Source organism: Calonectris borealis, chromosome 3 (genome assembly GCF_964195595.1).
Source record: "Calonectris borealis chromosome 3, bCalBor7.hap1.2, whole genome shotgun sequence".
Taxonomy (NCBI): domain Eukaryota; kingdom Metazoa; phylum Chordata; class Aves; order Procellariiformes; family Procellariidae; genus Calonectris; species Calonectris borealis.
This window is the reverse complement of record NC_134314.1, coordinates 94,586,951-94,602,999: the sequence shown is the minus strand read 5'-3', so window position 1 is coordinate 94,602,999 and position 16,049 is coordinate 94,586,951. Positions and strand designations below refer to the sequence as shown.

Sequence of the window (16,049 nt, the reverse complement as noted above, 5' to 3'; positions counted from 1 at the left end):
CAGATGTAAGGTTGGGATGAGACCCCCTACTTAATGCATTGTGCTTTTCTCCTCTTTCACACAGCACACTTCCCAGGTCTCGGGCAATTGCATTTCAATTACCAGGGTAGAAAGAATTCAGCATGCACGTTTTGCTTTAAAGTTCAAGGGTTTTAAACACCTAGTGAAAAAACAATCCTTCATCCCACATCCTTCATCCCATGACAGAAGGAAACCTTTACACAGACTGGTATTTTGGCGTTTCCATCTTCTGTGATCCAGATTAATGCAAACGCAAACTGTAATCTTCACAGTCGTCATTTTCACAAGGTGGCTTTTACTATTTTGTAAGTGTTAAAAGTAGACAGCCTAGATTTATTTACATGAACAAAAACAAGGTTATCACAGCACTTGCAGAAACCATTATGTTATCCTCATCATTTTCCTATTTTGAAATAACATGGAGAAAATGTGGGAATAAGCCTCAACTTCTTATCTTCCTCTGCTGATCAAGACTGAAGGGATAAATCACAATCAGTACACTTATTTCATCTAATTCAGACAGTGGGAAATCAGGGCCAAGTTAAATACTTCATTCGCATGCATGCAGAGCAAACAGCAAAGACTCTTTCATTAGATCAGCTTTTTATGCATTTCTGAAGGTAATCTTAGGCAAAGGCACAGTAACTAAGCACAGAGTGATCATTAACAGTAGGTAATAAAAATTACCGTAACATTACCTCATCCTGAACCCTCATCCAAGCTATGTGTAACCTTCTCAGTACACAAGGAGAACAAGCAAGTTTTAACTACCTAACCACTGTGGCAGGCTGCAGCTGCAAAATGCAACTCTACTGCTTCATTAACTATGTCAAATTAATGTTGAATCCTAAATAGAAGGAGGAGTTAAATGGAGTTTTGAAAATTAAGCAAGCAAGCAGCACTATCAGCCCGTAACTCTTCAGTCATCTCTAGTCTCCAGGAAAAATAAAATAAAAGAAAGAAAAATTAATATTTCCATGATTCGGCTTGATTTCAAGCTTTTAATCATAGATCTCTGCACATTCTTCAGCTGCATCCTTTACTCATGGAAGGCCCCTTCTGAAAGGAGACCACACAATCTTCTCTCACTCTCCACTTTCACCAAAGCACCACAGCAGTCTGGGAAATTAAGTCGCAGGTAAAAGAATTTAAAAAAAAAAGGTGTCTCCAACTATGAAACTAATGAATAGCAAATATGTAAACTATGAACTTCACGTACATTGTTTTCTTGCCCCCTTACTTCCCAGTACTTTCACTTAACACCCTACCCCCTGCAAAGAGTAGACCGGAAGATGAAAATTTTGGATTTTAAGCTCTCTAAGCATCATTTTTGTCAAGTAAATTTATGTAGATGTTTTTGTTCTGTTATAGGAACGTAAAATGCTCTCTACACCCTTTCAAAGAAAATCTTTACACTCGACTAATTCAACTAGAATCAAAATGAATTAAACACATCTGTAGTTATCTTTAGATGGTGCAAATTCAACTAGCAGCTTATATCTTTTGTGATAAGGTTAATAGCACATTCAGTGCTTGCTGCATATCATGCTACATGAGTTTAGCAAAAACAGTGGTTTCTAAACAATATCCACAAGTAAACATCTGAAAACAAACAGACAGAAACATTAACACAGGCCGTCTGTCCAGCTAGCTGGTAGAAGACACTTGCCTTTCATGTCCTAGTAGTAGTTTTGTTGCAGCCATGATGACCGAAGGATATAGGCAAGATTGATTTTGGGGACACAGGTAATATCTAGGTATATACTTAGAAAAAGTAGACCAGCTTCCCCATACTGAAGAAAAGCCTGTGTCTCCAAAGCCTGGTCTACTTTTTCCAAACTAGGTACTCAGTTGTGCTACTAAAAATGTAACATCTAACTTCAGAATTTGTCCGGCATAGGTGATGAGGGACAAGAAAGCTAAGCAGAAGAAAGGAAAGCACTGTTGATTAACCAGCTAATTTCCCTTACCCCCTTCTCTAACTGCCTTCACAGACACTCAAAAAATACAAGTCTTTGGAACTCCCATTTGTGTCTCAATCTTACTATATAACCTTAAAAAGAGTACAAATCCATTTGGACCATAAATTGACTCAAGTATTTATTGGTTGAGTGGCCTTAAGTAGTCCTTAAAAATAATCTAAAAAAAAAAAAAAAAAAAATCAAGACCATCTCTAATTTTATTTTTATGATATTCATACCAGGCAAAATACTATTAGAATAGTCAAAGTCATGTTCAAAGAAAAAAAACATTTCTTTTACAGCTGTTTTCATCCTGAAAATTGATAAACACACGACCATTCTTCTGTGGTAGTCGTTAGCTACACAATCCATCTACATGAGCACTTCAGAAGAAGCCATTTCAGTTTTTGTAATTCTGTATCAAAAGTTACAAAGCAATTAAAGTTGTGTGTGTATACATAAAAAAATAAAAATCCACACACAATTTCAGTATTTCCAACCACAACATAAAGGCTACTTAAAAGCATTTCTGTATTCAAGTTTGCAACAAACACGTTGCTAACGGAAGTCAGAAACCCACTACTAAATCAGCAAACCGAAATAATAAGGACAGAAAGAATACTAATGAGAAAGCAGTTAAATCACTTTCCATCTGAATGGCATCCAGCAATGTGCTGGGAACGTGATCGGAAGGGGGGAAAAAAAAAAAGAAACAAGAAAAAAGAAACTGAAAATTATAGCAACCTCTGAAAGCTATAGGCTTAAGTTTCTCAAAGCCCTGGTCTAGTTCTATTTAGTTTGAGTTTCCAATTACAGCAGTTTCAAAAGCAACCAGTAATTTCAGTTATCTGAATTTCAGATGCACTTCAGAAGACATGACAGCTCAGGCAACTGAATTCTAACCTATAATGCTAGAGTTCTCACTATGCCAGCAAGTGATGGAATTTCCAGTATTTTAGTTTATTTTGAAAGAATGATGCAACACATCAGTTTAGTTTACTATGTAACGATATACATGACTGTGTTTTTCTTTTACCGTTTGAATCTGTCTTTACAAGCCACTTCAGCAGGACAGGAAGTGTTAATTATTCACCAGAAAGATTTCTGGTCTTTCCTGAATTAGTCACACGAGAACATTAATAGTCAAAGGAGAGACTGCATCACAGAATAATGGATAATAATGGGGTCCTATCTTCATCAAGAGAGTGCTGCAAAACCACCTGAGACTTGCAGATGTGTAATGCAGGCGGTTCTTGCTCTTCTAATTGCATAGCAACTCTTCTGATTGAAAGAGACTTCCTCCACCCACCACAAACACTTCCTTCTACATGAACATCTTTGGAAACAACATGTCAATGGGTCAATATTGTCCTAGAGCAAGTTCTGATTTAAAACAAACACCCCTCTCTACAGAACAGAGCCGGAGAAGCTGTAAATACTCCTTGCTAGCAAGTCTTTCATTCAAGGCTCCTAAAGCACTGTGGAATTAAATGAAGAGTGATATATGATTCACTAATGAAGGAAAACATGCAAAGGGAAAAGCATGGACTGACTATCACACAGTGCATCAGTGGCAGAAATAATAATAAATCCTTTCCAAACTTAAATGCCAAGAAGGGGACTTTCATTAAAAAAAGGAACATTCTACTACCCTTATCTTTATGGATTTATAGTCTCTAAACTCTTACAATAAATATAAGATGTATCAAAAAAATCAGCATTAGAGGAACAACATCTATATATTTAAAATCGCAGTACCCAAGCAGAAAGTTAAAACAGGAACGTGCCCAGTGCCCAAAATAAAACCAATTGCTAACAAACTACAGACAAAAGAAGAGAAGAATATATAGTGACATTCAACACTTCCATTTCTAACATCTAACTAATTCTGGAAAAGACATATACTCTAAAATAAGCATGTTAGAAGTATCACAAACAATCCATGTATTTGACAAGCACCAGAGTTAATCCACTTCCTCAAATCAAACAAGGAGTCACTTTGCTCCATCTTAAGTTAATTATTATTTCCAAGGCAAGTTTAATTTCAATTACTTTGCAATGAAGTATTAATCACAAAGCCCCAATGCCAAGAAAAGATATTTGAAATGTTCAAATACTATTGTTAATTGCTGTCTTTTGAAAACTCAAAAATGAGTTAATACCTAGAGAATTTACTGAGTATATATGGATTAATCCTAAAAGCCCTTTATCAGTTATAGCACAGCTGACTGTTCATCCACACATACGTGTAAAAATAAAATAACCCCCCCCAAGATTTCAGCTGCCTCAAAGAACTACTGTATTTTAAATCTTCTAAAATTTTGAGCATTTTAAAAAATCAAATCAAGATGCTTTCCATATCAATTTTTTTCCCCTCTATTAAAAACTGAATCATTACAGTAACATGCTTGCAAAATAAAACTGCAGAGAACCTTTATTATGGAAACATACAATGGTAAAAATGCTTTCACTCACCCTGTACTTCATTGTACAGAAGTACACAGTCAAAAGTTGATTCTAAAAATAGAAATTATCAGTTTTTAAATTGATTAACATGTTAACAATTCAGGGGAACACTTGAAACCTATCTGCATGAATAAGCAAACAATCGTTAATACACAGACAATTTTAGAAACCATTATTGTCCATTAGTTCACTGAAGGAGATTACTAAAAAAAAAAAGTAACACTAGGACATTAAACAATGAACAAGCATTACTGCATTCAACACTAATGCCTCTTCTTGCAAACTGGTGTCAGCAATACCTGACCTAAGATTCACCTTTCTCCACCTAAAAATGCATTTCATTGAACAATATTGGATATTTGTTAAAGAAAAGTTTCAAAGACAAATAATTGATTTATCAAAAAGCTAGACTCCTTAATGGTGACAGTATCTTGGACCAAAATAGCATCTAATCAACAGTTAGAACGACAATACAATTTCCAATACTGAGGCACTCTTGCTAAATGACAGCATTTTACCTACTTTATATATACAACTTCCTCTGAGACACCTCTAACAACATATAATTAGAGATCAAAATGCTGCTGTTATGGCGACAGGGCTGATCTCAGTAACAGTCATATTGTGAAGGCCGGTTGTGTTTTAGCAATTAAGTCAATAAGGACATGACTTTGGATTCTGCTTTTCTAAGTGCACAATTAGGAGGTTATCATGGAACCAGCTTTTTACTTTTGTTTTTTTTAACACTGCTTCCAATCTAGTATTGCGCTCCCTTCTTCTCCCCCTTCCTTGGGTGCTTAGGAATTAAATAGAACTTCTACATTCAAACGAGCAGAAGTTAACAGACCCTCAAATTAAACAACTCACCCAGCATCAGATACTACATAGACTAAAGAGCTAGAAACTAAAGAGAGTTATCATCAAACAACCTCACAGTTTGTCTGACTGCTTCTTAAAATTATTTTAGGAAAACCAATTTTTATCTCCATTCAAAATTTCTCATTACTTCCAATTACTCTCTTTAATTTACACCAAATAAACATTGGAAATCCAGCACTAGCCAAAGTATATTTATCAAAGGACATAACGCCAGTGAAAGTAATTTTTAAAATAAGTTCCCTTAAACCACTAATAAAAAAATACTACAACATTTAGAAACAGAAATTTATCTTCCTCCCATTGACCTACATTGTTCAAGTTCAGAACTTGCATGTGGTGGCCAGATTAAACAGCAGGAAGTGAACAGGATGCCTACAATTCTTTCATAAATAACGTAGGGCAGCAGTCCCTGCTGCAGGGAAGACTCCAGAGAACAGATTAAATGTAAAAATCCATCAGCAATTTCCTAATACAACTTCTCCATACAGGTAAGTACTGCACTTACTACAACGCTACTACTCAGATGCTATTAACAGAGAAATTGAACACACAACTGCAAATGTCTTCCTTCTCCAACTCATGGAATACTGTAACTCTTCAATTAATACATTTTCCTGAATACAAGTAAAGAATAATATAGAGGGAATGGAGCTATGTATTACAACACATTGTTTGACTTCCGAGTTACAAGATTTCAAAAAATGTGTTAAAAAAAAATTAAATTTAAACCCGACACTCCTTAAGCATATAAAATTCTCACCAATTCAAATAAAAGATCCATCCCTATTAAAAAAAAAAAAACCACAAAACAGTGTTACATCAAAATATTAAATTAGAAGATAATGGTTGGGCATTTTTGCAGAACCTAAAAATATCAACGCACTTCTACTGTATGTTAACATCATCTCTACGGTCTGAAACCATTGACTGTGGTCATCCACACAAAGGTTTCATTTTCAGAAAGTGTTTTTCAGAATCATTTTGCATTTGCTGCATATAGTATCCTCAACAGTATTTTCTTATGCGGCCTTCTCAGTGTCCTGAGAAGATGCCTTTCTAGTATCTGCAACTGCTCTGATTTGCGAAGTCCCTTCACAAATCTGATGTCTAGAGAAGTCAATTCATGCTGCAACTATTGCCTGATTTTTAATTCTTCTTCCAAAACCAGAGAAGGGACTCCATGCTAGTGAGCCCTGCCTATTCTGAATAGACAGGAATTTGCCATTTGAGCAAAAGAGGAGAGAAAAAAAAGAGAGAACAGATCAATGTAATTTACCTGCCTTAACTGAACATGAAGTTTATCTCCAAGATCCAAATAAGGGTTTCAACATAATCAAGATCAAATACTATCCAAAAACATTCACAAGACATTTGTGATAACACTTTAAGATACAAACTTAGTTAGTCAAGGTTCCATATTTGAGGAGATACAGGAGCACAGTGACATTTTAAACTTCAAAGAATATAAGCAATATTTTGCTGAGAAAATATATCATAGTCATCATTCCTACCAACTGCCTCTAAAGAAGCCTGTGTCTATTTATATGCACAAACTTCAATTTAAAATAATTTTAAAATCCAATAATAATTGGCATAGCACGTTAGTGAAAATATTCAAGTCAAAACCAAATATCTCCAATTAATATATCCATCAAGGATCATTCTCTCAGGTTAATGCCTTGCATCACCGATTTCAACACCTTAAAGTAAATACTGGGTCATGATGCTTCCATCAATTCAAGGCTTCAACAGTTCTCCAAGTCCAACATGCAGCAACAACATTACCACTTTTGTGGACGTTTGATGTGGAAGTAGTTAAAATTTATGCAATTAAAAACAGCAGCAGCATTTCCTTAAAACTGATACCTATATTTCAACCCTCTAACAGACTGGACTTACCATTAGAAACTTTTGAGAACCCAAAGCATGTTCAATAAAATGAAGCAATATACAAAACACAACATATCTATGCTACCATACAACAGTTGAACGTTTTACTAATTAGCATTAAGACAGATATTTCATAGCACTAACTGTGGAATAATCATTAGCACTGCCCAAATCACAATACCTTCAACTAATTACAGTTTACAAAAGACATGAAGAAGGTACTGACTGACAGGAAGATAGAAAGAAACCTGGGAGGTAACCTAGACACAGTAACTTTTAACTCCTCCAAGCTTCAAAAAGCAGCACACAGTCTACTTCTTCCTTGTTTGTTCCACTTGTAGGAGCAGCAGCTACGACACTGAATTTCATTCTGACTGATAAGGAAGTTACAGTTAGATTAAAAGGTGCTGGATACATCTGTCTATAATGAGCGCTGCATCCATCTACAATTAGAAAATATTTCTAAAACATTTTATATAAAGATTTTTTAATAAATTCATGGTTTAAACAAGTGTTTGTTTTCTCAAATTCTGGCTTCACTGAAGAAGTGAACAAACATTTTTAATCAAGCGGGACTATTTTTGGATCGTCTTAAACAAAACACCCTCATACACCAGCTGTTTGAATTTATTCACTCCTTAGAATTATCACAGCAAGACTAAAGGAAACAAAATCAATTACTTTTTTTTTTTCATAAAGAGAATGGTTAAATTATGGAACTACTTGCTGCAGGATGTTGTGAGGGTCAAGAGTACATATGGATTCACCAAGTCGTTATGCAAATTCATTAAAAAATAGGTAAGACCTACTAAGCCGTAAATCTATAAAACAGAGGACAACCTTATGTCAGACTGCCAGAAACAAAGGAGGTATACGAAGATAAGCATCACTGCATGCTTGCTCTGTTCTTTTGCTTATTCCCTTAGCATCACTTATCACCCAAATCAGAAACAGGGCTGGATGCATCCTTGGTCTGATCCAGAACAGCTGTTTTTCATTAAATAATGAAATCTCCTTTCTGTTTTGTCTATTCTATTAAGTACTGCAAAAGAAAGCATTGTTTTCACATTCCTAGAGAAGAGCTTATTACAGTTAAAGTATTAAAGCCAGTTCATCTGCTTTTACTTCAAGTGTCAATAACCCTTATTCCTAAAGGTAAGCTTCTGCAGCAAATAGAAAACTTAGCCCTGATCCAAAACGTGGTACCTTGCAACTGTGGTTGCAAGAGGCAATTGCTCACTTATATATAAAAAAGTGCTTATGTATAAAAAAGTGAAAAAAAAAAAATCTATCTTTTGACTTTAGTTGAGATGCTCTTCTACGTGTATTATGACTGAGGGAAATCACAAGAACCTCACAATTTATCATTCTTTATTCTGCATATTCTTATTCAATCAGGGAACATGGCAAAGTTCAATTCCCCCCCACCACTCCCTCCTCAGATAGAAGCTTCTCTACGTATCATCATTCTCAATATTGTCTAAAATTAAGATCCAAACAAAGAATTTCAGTGTCTCTCCAATGCCTGTTATCATCCTCTGTAGCATTTCCTAGGAAAACTTGTAAATAAATCAATTCCTCATCAGACACTTTGTTTCTGTTAGTTAAATATTTGTCACTTCTATTTGTGTAACACACCAGTAGATGTGTTACATCAGTTAATGATGGCTTTAACTACAAACCGCTTCAAGTTTTTTTACTTAAGGATTTGAGAGAGTATGAGATAAGTTCACGCATAACAAAAAAATACAATATTCAAGTATTTTTAGTCTTAACCTAAGACCAAAACAGAGTACAAGGACCACAGCGGGCAAATTTCTTGATTCCAACCAACTAGTTTTGCTGTAATAGATGGCCTATAAATATTTGTAATAAATAAAAGCAAACAAGCTTTTATCTTACTTACAAAAAAATGTTTTAGGTCTTGCACAAGGTAGTAAGAATTAGCCTTTCTAAAACATAAGTGTCATTAATTTATTGATTTAAATCAATTTATGACTTTAGAGGGAAGAACTGATGTTTCTGATCATCAATGCAGAGAAACCCTGCCCCTCACACAGCAGTACCCACACGCAGCTATCCCAAAGCACCTTATTTGATCCTCACTGCTCATTATTCACTCGAAGACCTCAGTTAGTACTGAAGTCTAATAAACAATAACCTAGCACAAACATTGCCTTGCATAAGCTGACAAATTCATTGCTTATTCTAGCGTCTGATCCAAAGCTCCAGTAAGTGAAAGCCTGGCTAAGGAACTGCATGAGACAAGCCCAGTGAAAACCAATTCTCAGAGGGAAAGGTATGTATTCCAACAGTTTACTCAAGCCTCATTTAGGAACACCTATGTGAGGTTTCAACAGTGGTTAAAGCAAAATTAGGTTTATAAAGGCATTATGCATCCACGATGACCTACACAACCTATGAGATTAGAAAGTATTTATTAAAAGGACAGTCACTGAGCGTTCACATGGAATGAGCAGCTTTAATCACCAAAAAAAGGAAGGAAAAGACTAGCCAGAGAAGAGGCTTCTTAATGGTGCATATATATATAGTCATTATTTGTTTAGAAGCTAAAAGCAAGCTTTGGTGATATACAGTCACAAACTAATCATGCTTATGTTAAATGATTCACCATTTGATCAAATGTTTAATTTTAGTAAACAAAATTGAGAAAAGAGCCAGATTGGCATGGCAGGGACCTGATGATACATAAGTGACTGGAAAATCCAGACTCAGAAACAAACTCTGGATTGGGCCTGCACAGAATGCTTGGGGCACAATGTCTCATCACTCATATGATGCATGCAGTGTCAGAGAAAGGCAGAACAAATGGTAACATCCTGCAAAACCCCTGCTGGCATGTTCTCAAACAACATTGCCATCAGTTTTAGCTGACTACAGTACCTTATAGTTGCCAGAAATAAGATGAGATGAAGCTAATCATACTGTGTTTTCAATCAACTTCCTGCTGGCTGCCACCATTTCAAGAATGGAATTCATTTGTTTTACATCCATTAACATATTTCCTTCTTTCTGGTTCTAAGGCACTGAATGCAATGGTATGGTATCAGTCTGGACCATAAGAAAAATAAGCAGCAGTCACTACAGTACAAATAGACTTGTAAAAGTATTACCCTCTCTGACATACTCCTTCACAGTATATGCTTCTACCAGCCAAGGAGTGTTTTAGCTTACAAGCCTCATCTATGCATATAACCATTTAATAGTAAAAGCCCCTGCCCTTTGATGAGCTATACACAAGTTAAACCTTTGTGGAGTCCTTTAAAAGCCAATGGGGAACTGCCAACATGTAGTTCATTAAAGGATCATGCCTCATCTCTAATAAGCAAAATGGCTTAACTGGCATATATACATGTAGTAATATTTTCATTTATTTATTAACTTAGAGTTGAAGATTTTATATACGCCATAAAGTGAAACAGGTTTCTGAAATCCACTAATCTAAGGAAAAAAAACAACATTACATGGTCTGTTAATCAGGAAGAGAAGAAAGAATTTTTCCAGATCATAAGAATGAGGCGTTAAGCACAGCATAAACTCTAGATGAAGTAACCTAAAATAACAACTTGCACACTGTACCCTTTCCAATCTTTGTACACTAAGACTATTCCAATAAAAAGCGAGATAGTTGCAACTCCCTGAAGTTTAAGATATAAAAATAGGAAGAAAGGAGAGCAAAATATTTCCAAACGATAAGTTGTGTGACTTTTTCATAAATAACATGAATACAGATGAGGTTTCTCAATTGAGATTATCTGGGTAACTGAAATTATTTTGTAAAATACAAAGATCATCTCAGCACTCCATTTGAACTTCACTTGAGCAGAAACGACAGACTGGACATTTTAAAAAAAATGGCAAGTCTGCAGAAGATTTAAGGATGGATTCCATGATCTTCCACAAAAGGTAAGCAAACGTTAGCCATTGACCTTAAGCAGATGTTTCAGAAGTTCTGAACAGTCTCACTTCTTTCAGCTGTTCATTTTTCAGTCTCTTAGATCTTGAAACATCAAGAGTTTAGTAGTTTTCCAGTCACTAGAGATTCTTGAAACCTACAGGATCTGAATTTCTAATATTAAACCAAGCATTTTAAAAGAAGAACTCCTCCAACTTTAATGCAATAGTACATACTAGTCTTCTCCTGTAATCTCTTTGCATGCCACCACTATCAATGTGCACCTCAGGAGCTACTTCTATCACTGTTCACCAATAGGCAAGTTTTAGCCCAGAGACCCACAGCTTACTTCAATTTTAATGCTTCTTTCAGTATTTTCCTTAATGTTTCCTATCTTTGTGGATTACTGCAGAAAGTGTGCATCTTACTGCAAACAGTCCTGGATAAGCATTACATAAAATTAATCCAAAAAAACAAAAAAAATCACCGTCTTTTATACTTGGCAAAACGTAGACCCTATTGCTTGACCCACTGACACCGAATTGTTCTGCTACCTACATGGCTCAAGCTCACTCAAGAACAACCATGAAAGGATTCTCAACCACTGGACTGATGGGGACCGGGAAACATAAAGCAACACTATTCTTCTACATTACTTTATTTACAAATTTCATGGAAACTACTACATTAAATTACAAGTTTCAGAACTTTTCATAGCCTTGAATGTCCTGCAGATAAAGGGCAAATATGGCCTGGTTATTCCAAAATGTGACTTGACAGCCATATAAAAGTGACATGAAAGTCACACATAAGACTGTCTTAAGACATGTTGCTGGTAATAACCCTAGCTGACATCTACAGCAGCAGAATTCCAACTTCAGATGCATATAAGTCTTTTTGTTATCATGATTTACTTTCTTCAGAAAGCTGGTATAAAACTGTGACCGCTTAAGTACTCCTGCCAATGCAACTTCACTAGAAGAGCATGTCTACACAATTTACCAGCTGATCTTTTCAAGTACTAGCAAGGCCTAGGTAAATAAGGACAAGAAGACACTTAAGTTTCTTCAGGACTGAGAAGTACAACAAACATCAAACTCTGGAAGTTGACAGCACAGTTTTGGGTTTTGCTGGGTTTTGTTTGACTTTTTTAAGTGAAAAAAATAGATATGTAGTTTGCCACCGCGTACTGAAATGTACCTGCCAGACACTTAAAGAAACTGAAAAACAGATTAATTACTTCACTGCATTGGTGGAGAAAGTGAGCGTTTGTTCACAATGCTGTCTTTCAAAAGATGTCTTTCTTCTTGTAAGATATTACAAGAAACACTACTGTGTGGATGACAACCTGGGGGGCGGGGGGAAGGGGAAGGGCAAAAAAATACCATTTGGATAGCTGCTTGTGCAAGGGAAATGTATGTTTAAAAAAAAAAGTAGTGGCTTTAAAGGCCATGGGTTTTCTTGAGAGTCTCCTGTCACCATTAAGCTGCTCCTTGATCACAGAGCACCAGATTTTCTTCTCATTATCGCAACATGCTGAACTAGCCAAGAAGTTCAGCCCAATGAAAAAGTTCACTTCCAACTTTCTGCAACTCTCCCTTCACATCAGTATCATGTTACAGAAATCAGTACACTACATTAGAGATAGCAGCAACTTGCTTTCCATGACATTACAGAACGCATCAGGCCCAAATATGGCAGCCTAACAAAACAAAAATAAACAAAATAATTTACTGTATATTTATAATCTGTCTTGCAAGATCACTCCCAGCGGGGCCATGGCATTTGTTGCAGTTCAGGCTTCTGTCATAACTCAGAAATGGGATTTCATTTAAAATCCTGCCACTCCAATAAACCAACCAAAGCACAGTGACATCACTAAATCACTCTTATTTCATCTCCTTCCTCTCAGCCTCCACTCCCCCAGAGTACCTTAAATTGTATGACATAAATCCCAAGAAGGTACAATCACAGAGAAGTGTAAATCTCAGGTGGGCCCTCAAAAGTCTTTGAACTTTCCATAAATAAGAACATATTCTTTGAACTTTCCATAAATAAGAACATTAAGGACTAACATTTCTGTGATATACATTAAAGGCGCTTTATGATCATGTATCTGCCAGTATACCATCTGCCATGATACATCTGATTTTAAAATATATTAAAAAATCAATAACGGAAACATCTTCAGTAGACATGACCCTGGAAGTGTCAGAGTTTAGCAAGGAAGAGGCTTACTTTTTTTCCCACCTTTGGCAAATAGGAATGACCCTACTTCCTTCCTTCTAAACGGGGATCAGCCAACGGCTAAAAAGGACCTTACCTATTACGAACCTCCCTGCCTTTGTAAGGTGGAGAAGTAAGTATATTTTTGTCCTTAGCCTTTTTCCTTCTTTAGTTATCCCGCCCCGCGCTGATCTGCGTGAATAGCAGCGAGAGTCCCCTGCTCCCGGGCGCAGGGCAGGGATGTGTCAGGCACCGCGCTCCAGGACACCACGCCGGGCACCAGGGGCCGGCACTACCCATCTGCGCCTACGAGGAGCTAAAGGCAGGCCCCGGAGCGCAGCCGGCAGCACCAAAGGAGAGGCAGCCGCTCCAGGAAACCTGAGTGTCTGGGGAAGCGAGCAGCCCCCCCCGCGCCGAGCTGCCGGGAAGGCCGCCGCCGAGGTGCCCGAGCGGCGGGGGAGGCCGCGGGGCCACCGCCCGCGGCCAGGCCGGCCCCCCTCCGCGCCCGGGGGCAACGCAGCCACCTCCCCCCACGGGTCACCCGCTGCCTCTAAGCCAGGAGCCGCCGCCGCCGCCACCCCCGCCCGGGCCCCCCGGGACCGCGGCACACGCCGCCACACGCCGGGAGGCAGGGGACACCCCTCTCCCCCAGCGGGCACTCCCTGCGGCCCGCCCGGCAGGGGCCAGCGGCCACCCCCGCCCCGGGGCGACCTGCGGGCTCGGCCCCCGTGACAGGCCCGAGGCCAGGGCTACGACCTGGCCCGGCGCCCCGGCCGGCCCGCCCGCCAGGCCAGGCCCGGGCCCTGCCCCCGCCCGGCCGCGGCCCCCCGCCGCCTCGCCCTTCGCCTCGCCGCCCGTCCCCCTCCCCGCGCCGCGCCAGGCCGGGCCGGCTCCAGCCCAGCCCCCTCCTCACCCTTGGGCCCTGCTTACCCCCAGAAGCCGCAGGGGCAGCGCGGTGGCAGGCTGGGCGCCTTGCTGCGCTCGCTGCCGGCGTCTCCCATGGTGGGGCCGGTGCGCGGGGCGGCGGCAGCGGCGGGGGGGGGCGCGGGGCTCCCAGCCGGGATTCCAGGCCGGTCAGCTGGAGCCGGGCGCGACCACTGGGGAGGCGGTGGAGGGGAGGGCGCGGGAGGGGGGCGGCCGCGCCCTACCGGCCGGGCCCGCAGGGGAGCGGGGACGCGGCGCGGAGCTCTCTGCGGCGGCCCCTCCCGCCCGCCGGTTCGTGTGACGACCCCGCTGTCGCAGCGGGGCGCGCGCGCCCTCCCCCGCCGCTCGGCCCCTGACTCAACAATGCGTGTCGCCCCCCCCCCCCCAGCGCCTTGCCTCCCCCTGTGCTGAGCGGGATGGTTTCGCCAAGCCACCGGATCAGCTGGGAGTGGCATATACCATAGTCCATCCCCGGGGGGAGTTGGGTTAGATCGGGGGTGGGAACTAGGAGAGAAGCAAGTTTGGAAGGCATCCATAGACTCGAGGAGGAAATGACCTTCTCTGTGAGGAGACCTGGGGGGGGCTGAGGCCTGCAGAGCTACCTGGAGCCGCCGCCCCCTTTTGCCTCTACCCAGACGTTAAGCACATAGTGGTACAGCCAGGGAAGACCGCCCCCCCCCTCCCCCCCCCCGGCGTTGGCCGCGCATGCGCGGAGGGCCTTCGACGCGGAAGTTGATCGGTGGCGAGAGGGTCCCCGGGGGCCTCCCCCGCGCTGCCCAGGGCCGGGCGGGCCCACACTCCCACCCTCCCGGGCCGGGACCTGTCTGAGCCGCCGCGGCCGGTGCCCAGGCTCAGGCTCCAGGCCGGCAGCTGCCTCGCCGAGGCGGGGCTGGTCGCTGCCGGCCCGGTGTGTTGGGAGGTGGGCGGCCTGCGCGCACTCGGGGTCTCTCCCTGGCGGGTGGCCGCCTCTGAGGGACCCCGGTGCGGGGGGGGGCGTGGACCGGGCCTTGTTCCCCGTGGGCTCCGTTTGCTTCCGTGCCAGGCCTCTCCGCTGCGAGCTGAGAGGGAGGCCTGGATGCCGGGGAGGGCCCAGAGGGCGACGCTCCGGCTTCTCTTTCCTGCCTTTTCTGTAGGTGTTCGTCCTCGGTTTCCTTCAGTACGAAATAAAATCGGTTAGGTGCCTAAAATACGTGGGGATTTCTTTGCCTGTGGTAAACACCACTCCCTGCCTGAGGACGCTAAGCTGCGGGCTGGTTGAAGCCGGGCGAAGGGGGCCGCCTTGGCCCTCGTGTTTTGGCCCCAGAGAAAGGGACCTGCAAGAGGTAAGGTATGGCAAGCAGGGAAGCGTACAGCGGGCACGGTGCATAGGCGATTACCGGCTGCCGCCCTTTGACGGACAGGAAAGGAGAGGGGAATTTCCAGCATTTGGACTTCAGCTGAGTAATGGGGATTGTACTTCTGGTGCGGATTTAGCAAATGGCCTTGAGCAAGTTACAGTCTTGCACTTGCTGTACCTTCGTTTTGTCTGTGAAGTGGAAATATTGCTGACCCCCTGCTAGAAATTGCTTTTTGATCTGAGTGAAGAATGCTACATGGAAAAATACTGGTGTGACAATAATGAAGGTGGAATTTTGATATATTTGTGAGGTGCTGTGACCCATCTTATACTTTGATTTCTGCTTTGCACTTAAATCCAAGGTTGTTTAACATTGGAGATAATAAACATCTTCAACAAAATCCAGAGTATGTAGGTCTTTGTGAACAAC

General features: G+C 41.1%; 1 protein-coding gene across 1 annotated transcript in view; it reads right to left on the bottom strand.

Annotated features, from left to right (window-relative positions):
* ZFAND3 (zinc finger AN1-type containing 3) overlaps positions 1-14,767 on the bottom strand; it is a 144,505-nt gene extending 129,738 nt beyond the window's left edge. Inside the window, 2 exon segments of the mRNA XM_075146797.1 lie at positions 14,290-14,659; positions 14,662-14,767. Of these exon segments, the coding sequence (XP_075002898.1) occupies positions 14,290-14,659; positions 14,662-14,752 (461 nt within the window). The 5' untranslated portion in view covers positions 14,753-14,767.
* Positions 14,768-16,049: the final 1,282 nt, after the last annotated feature.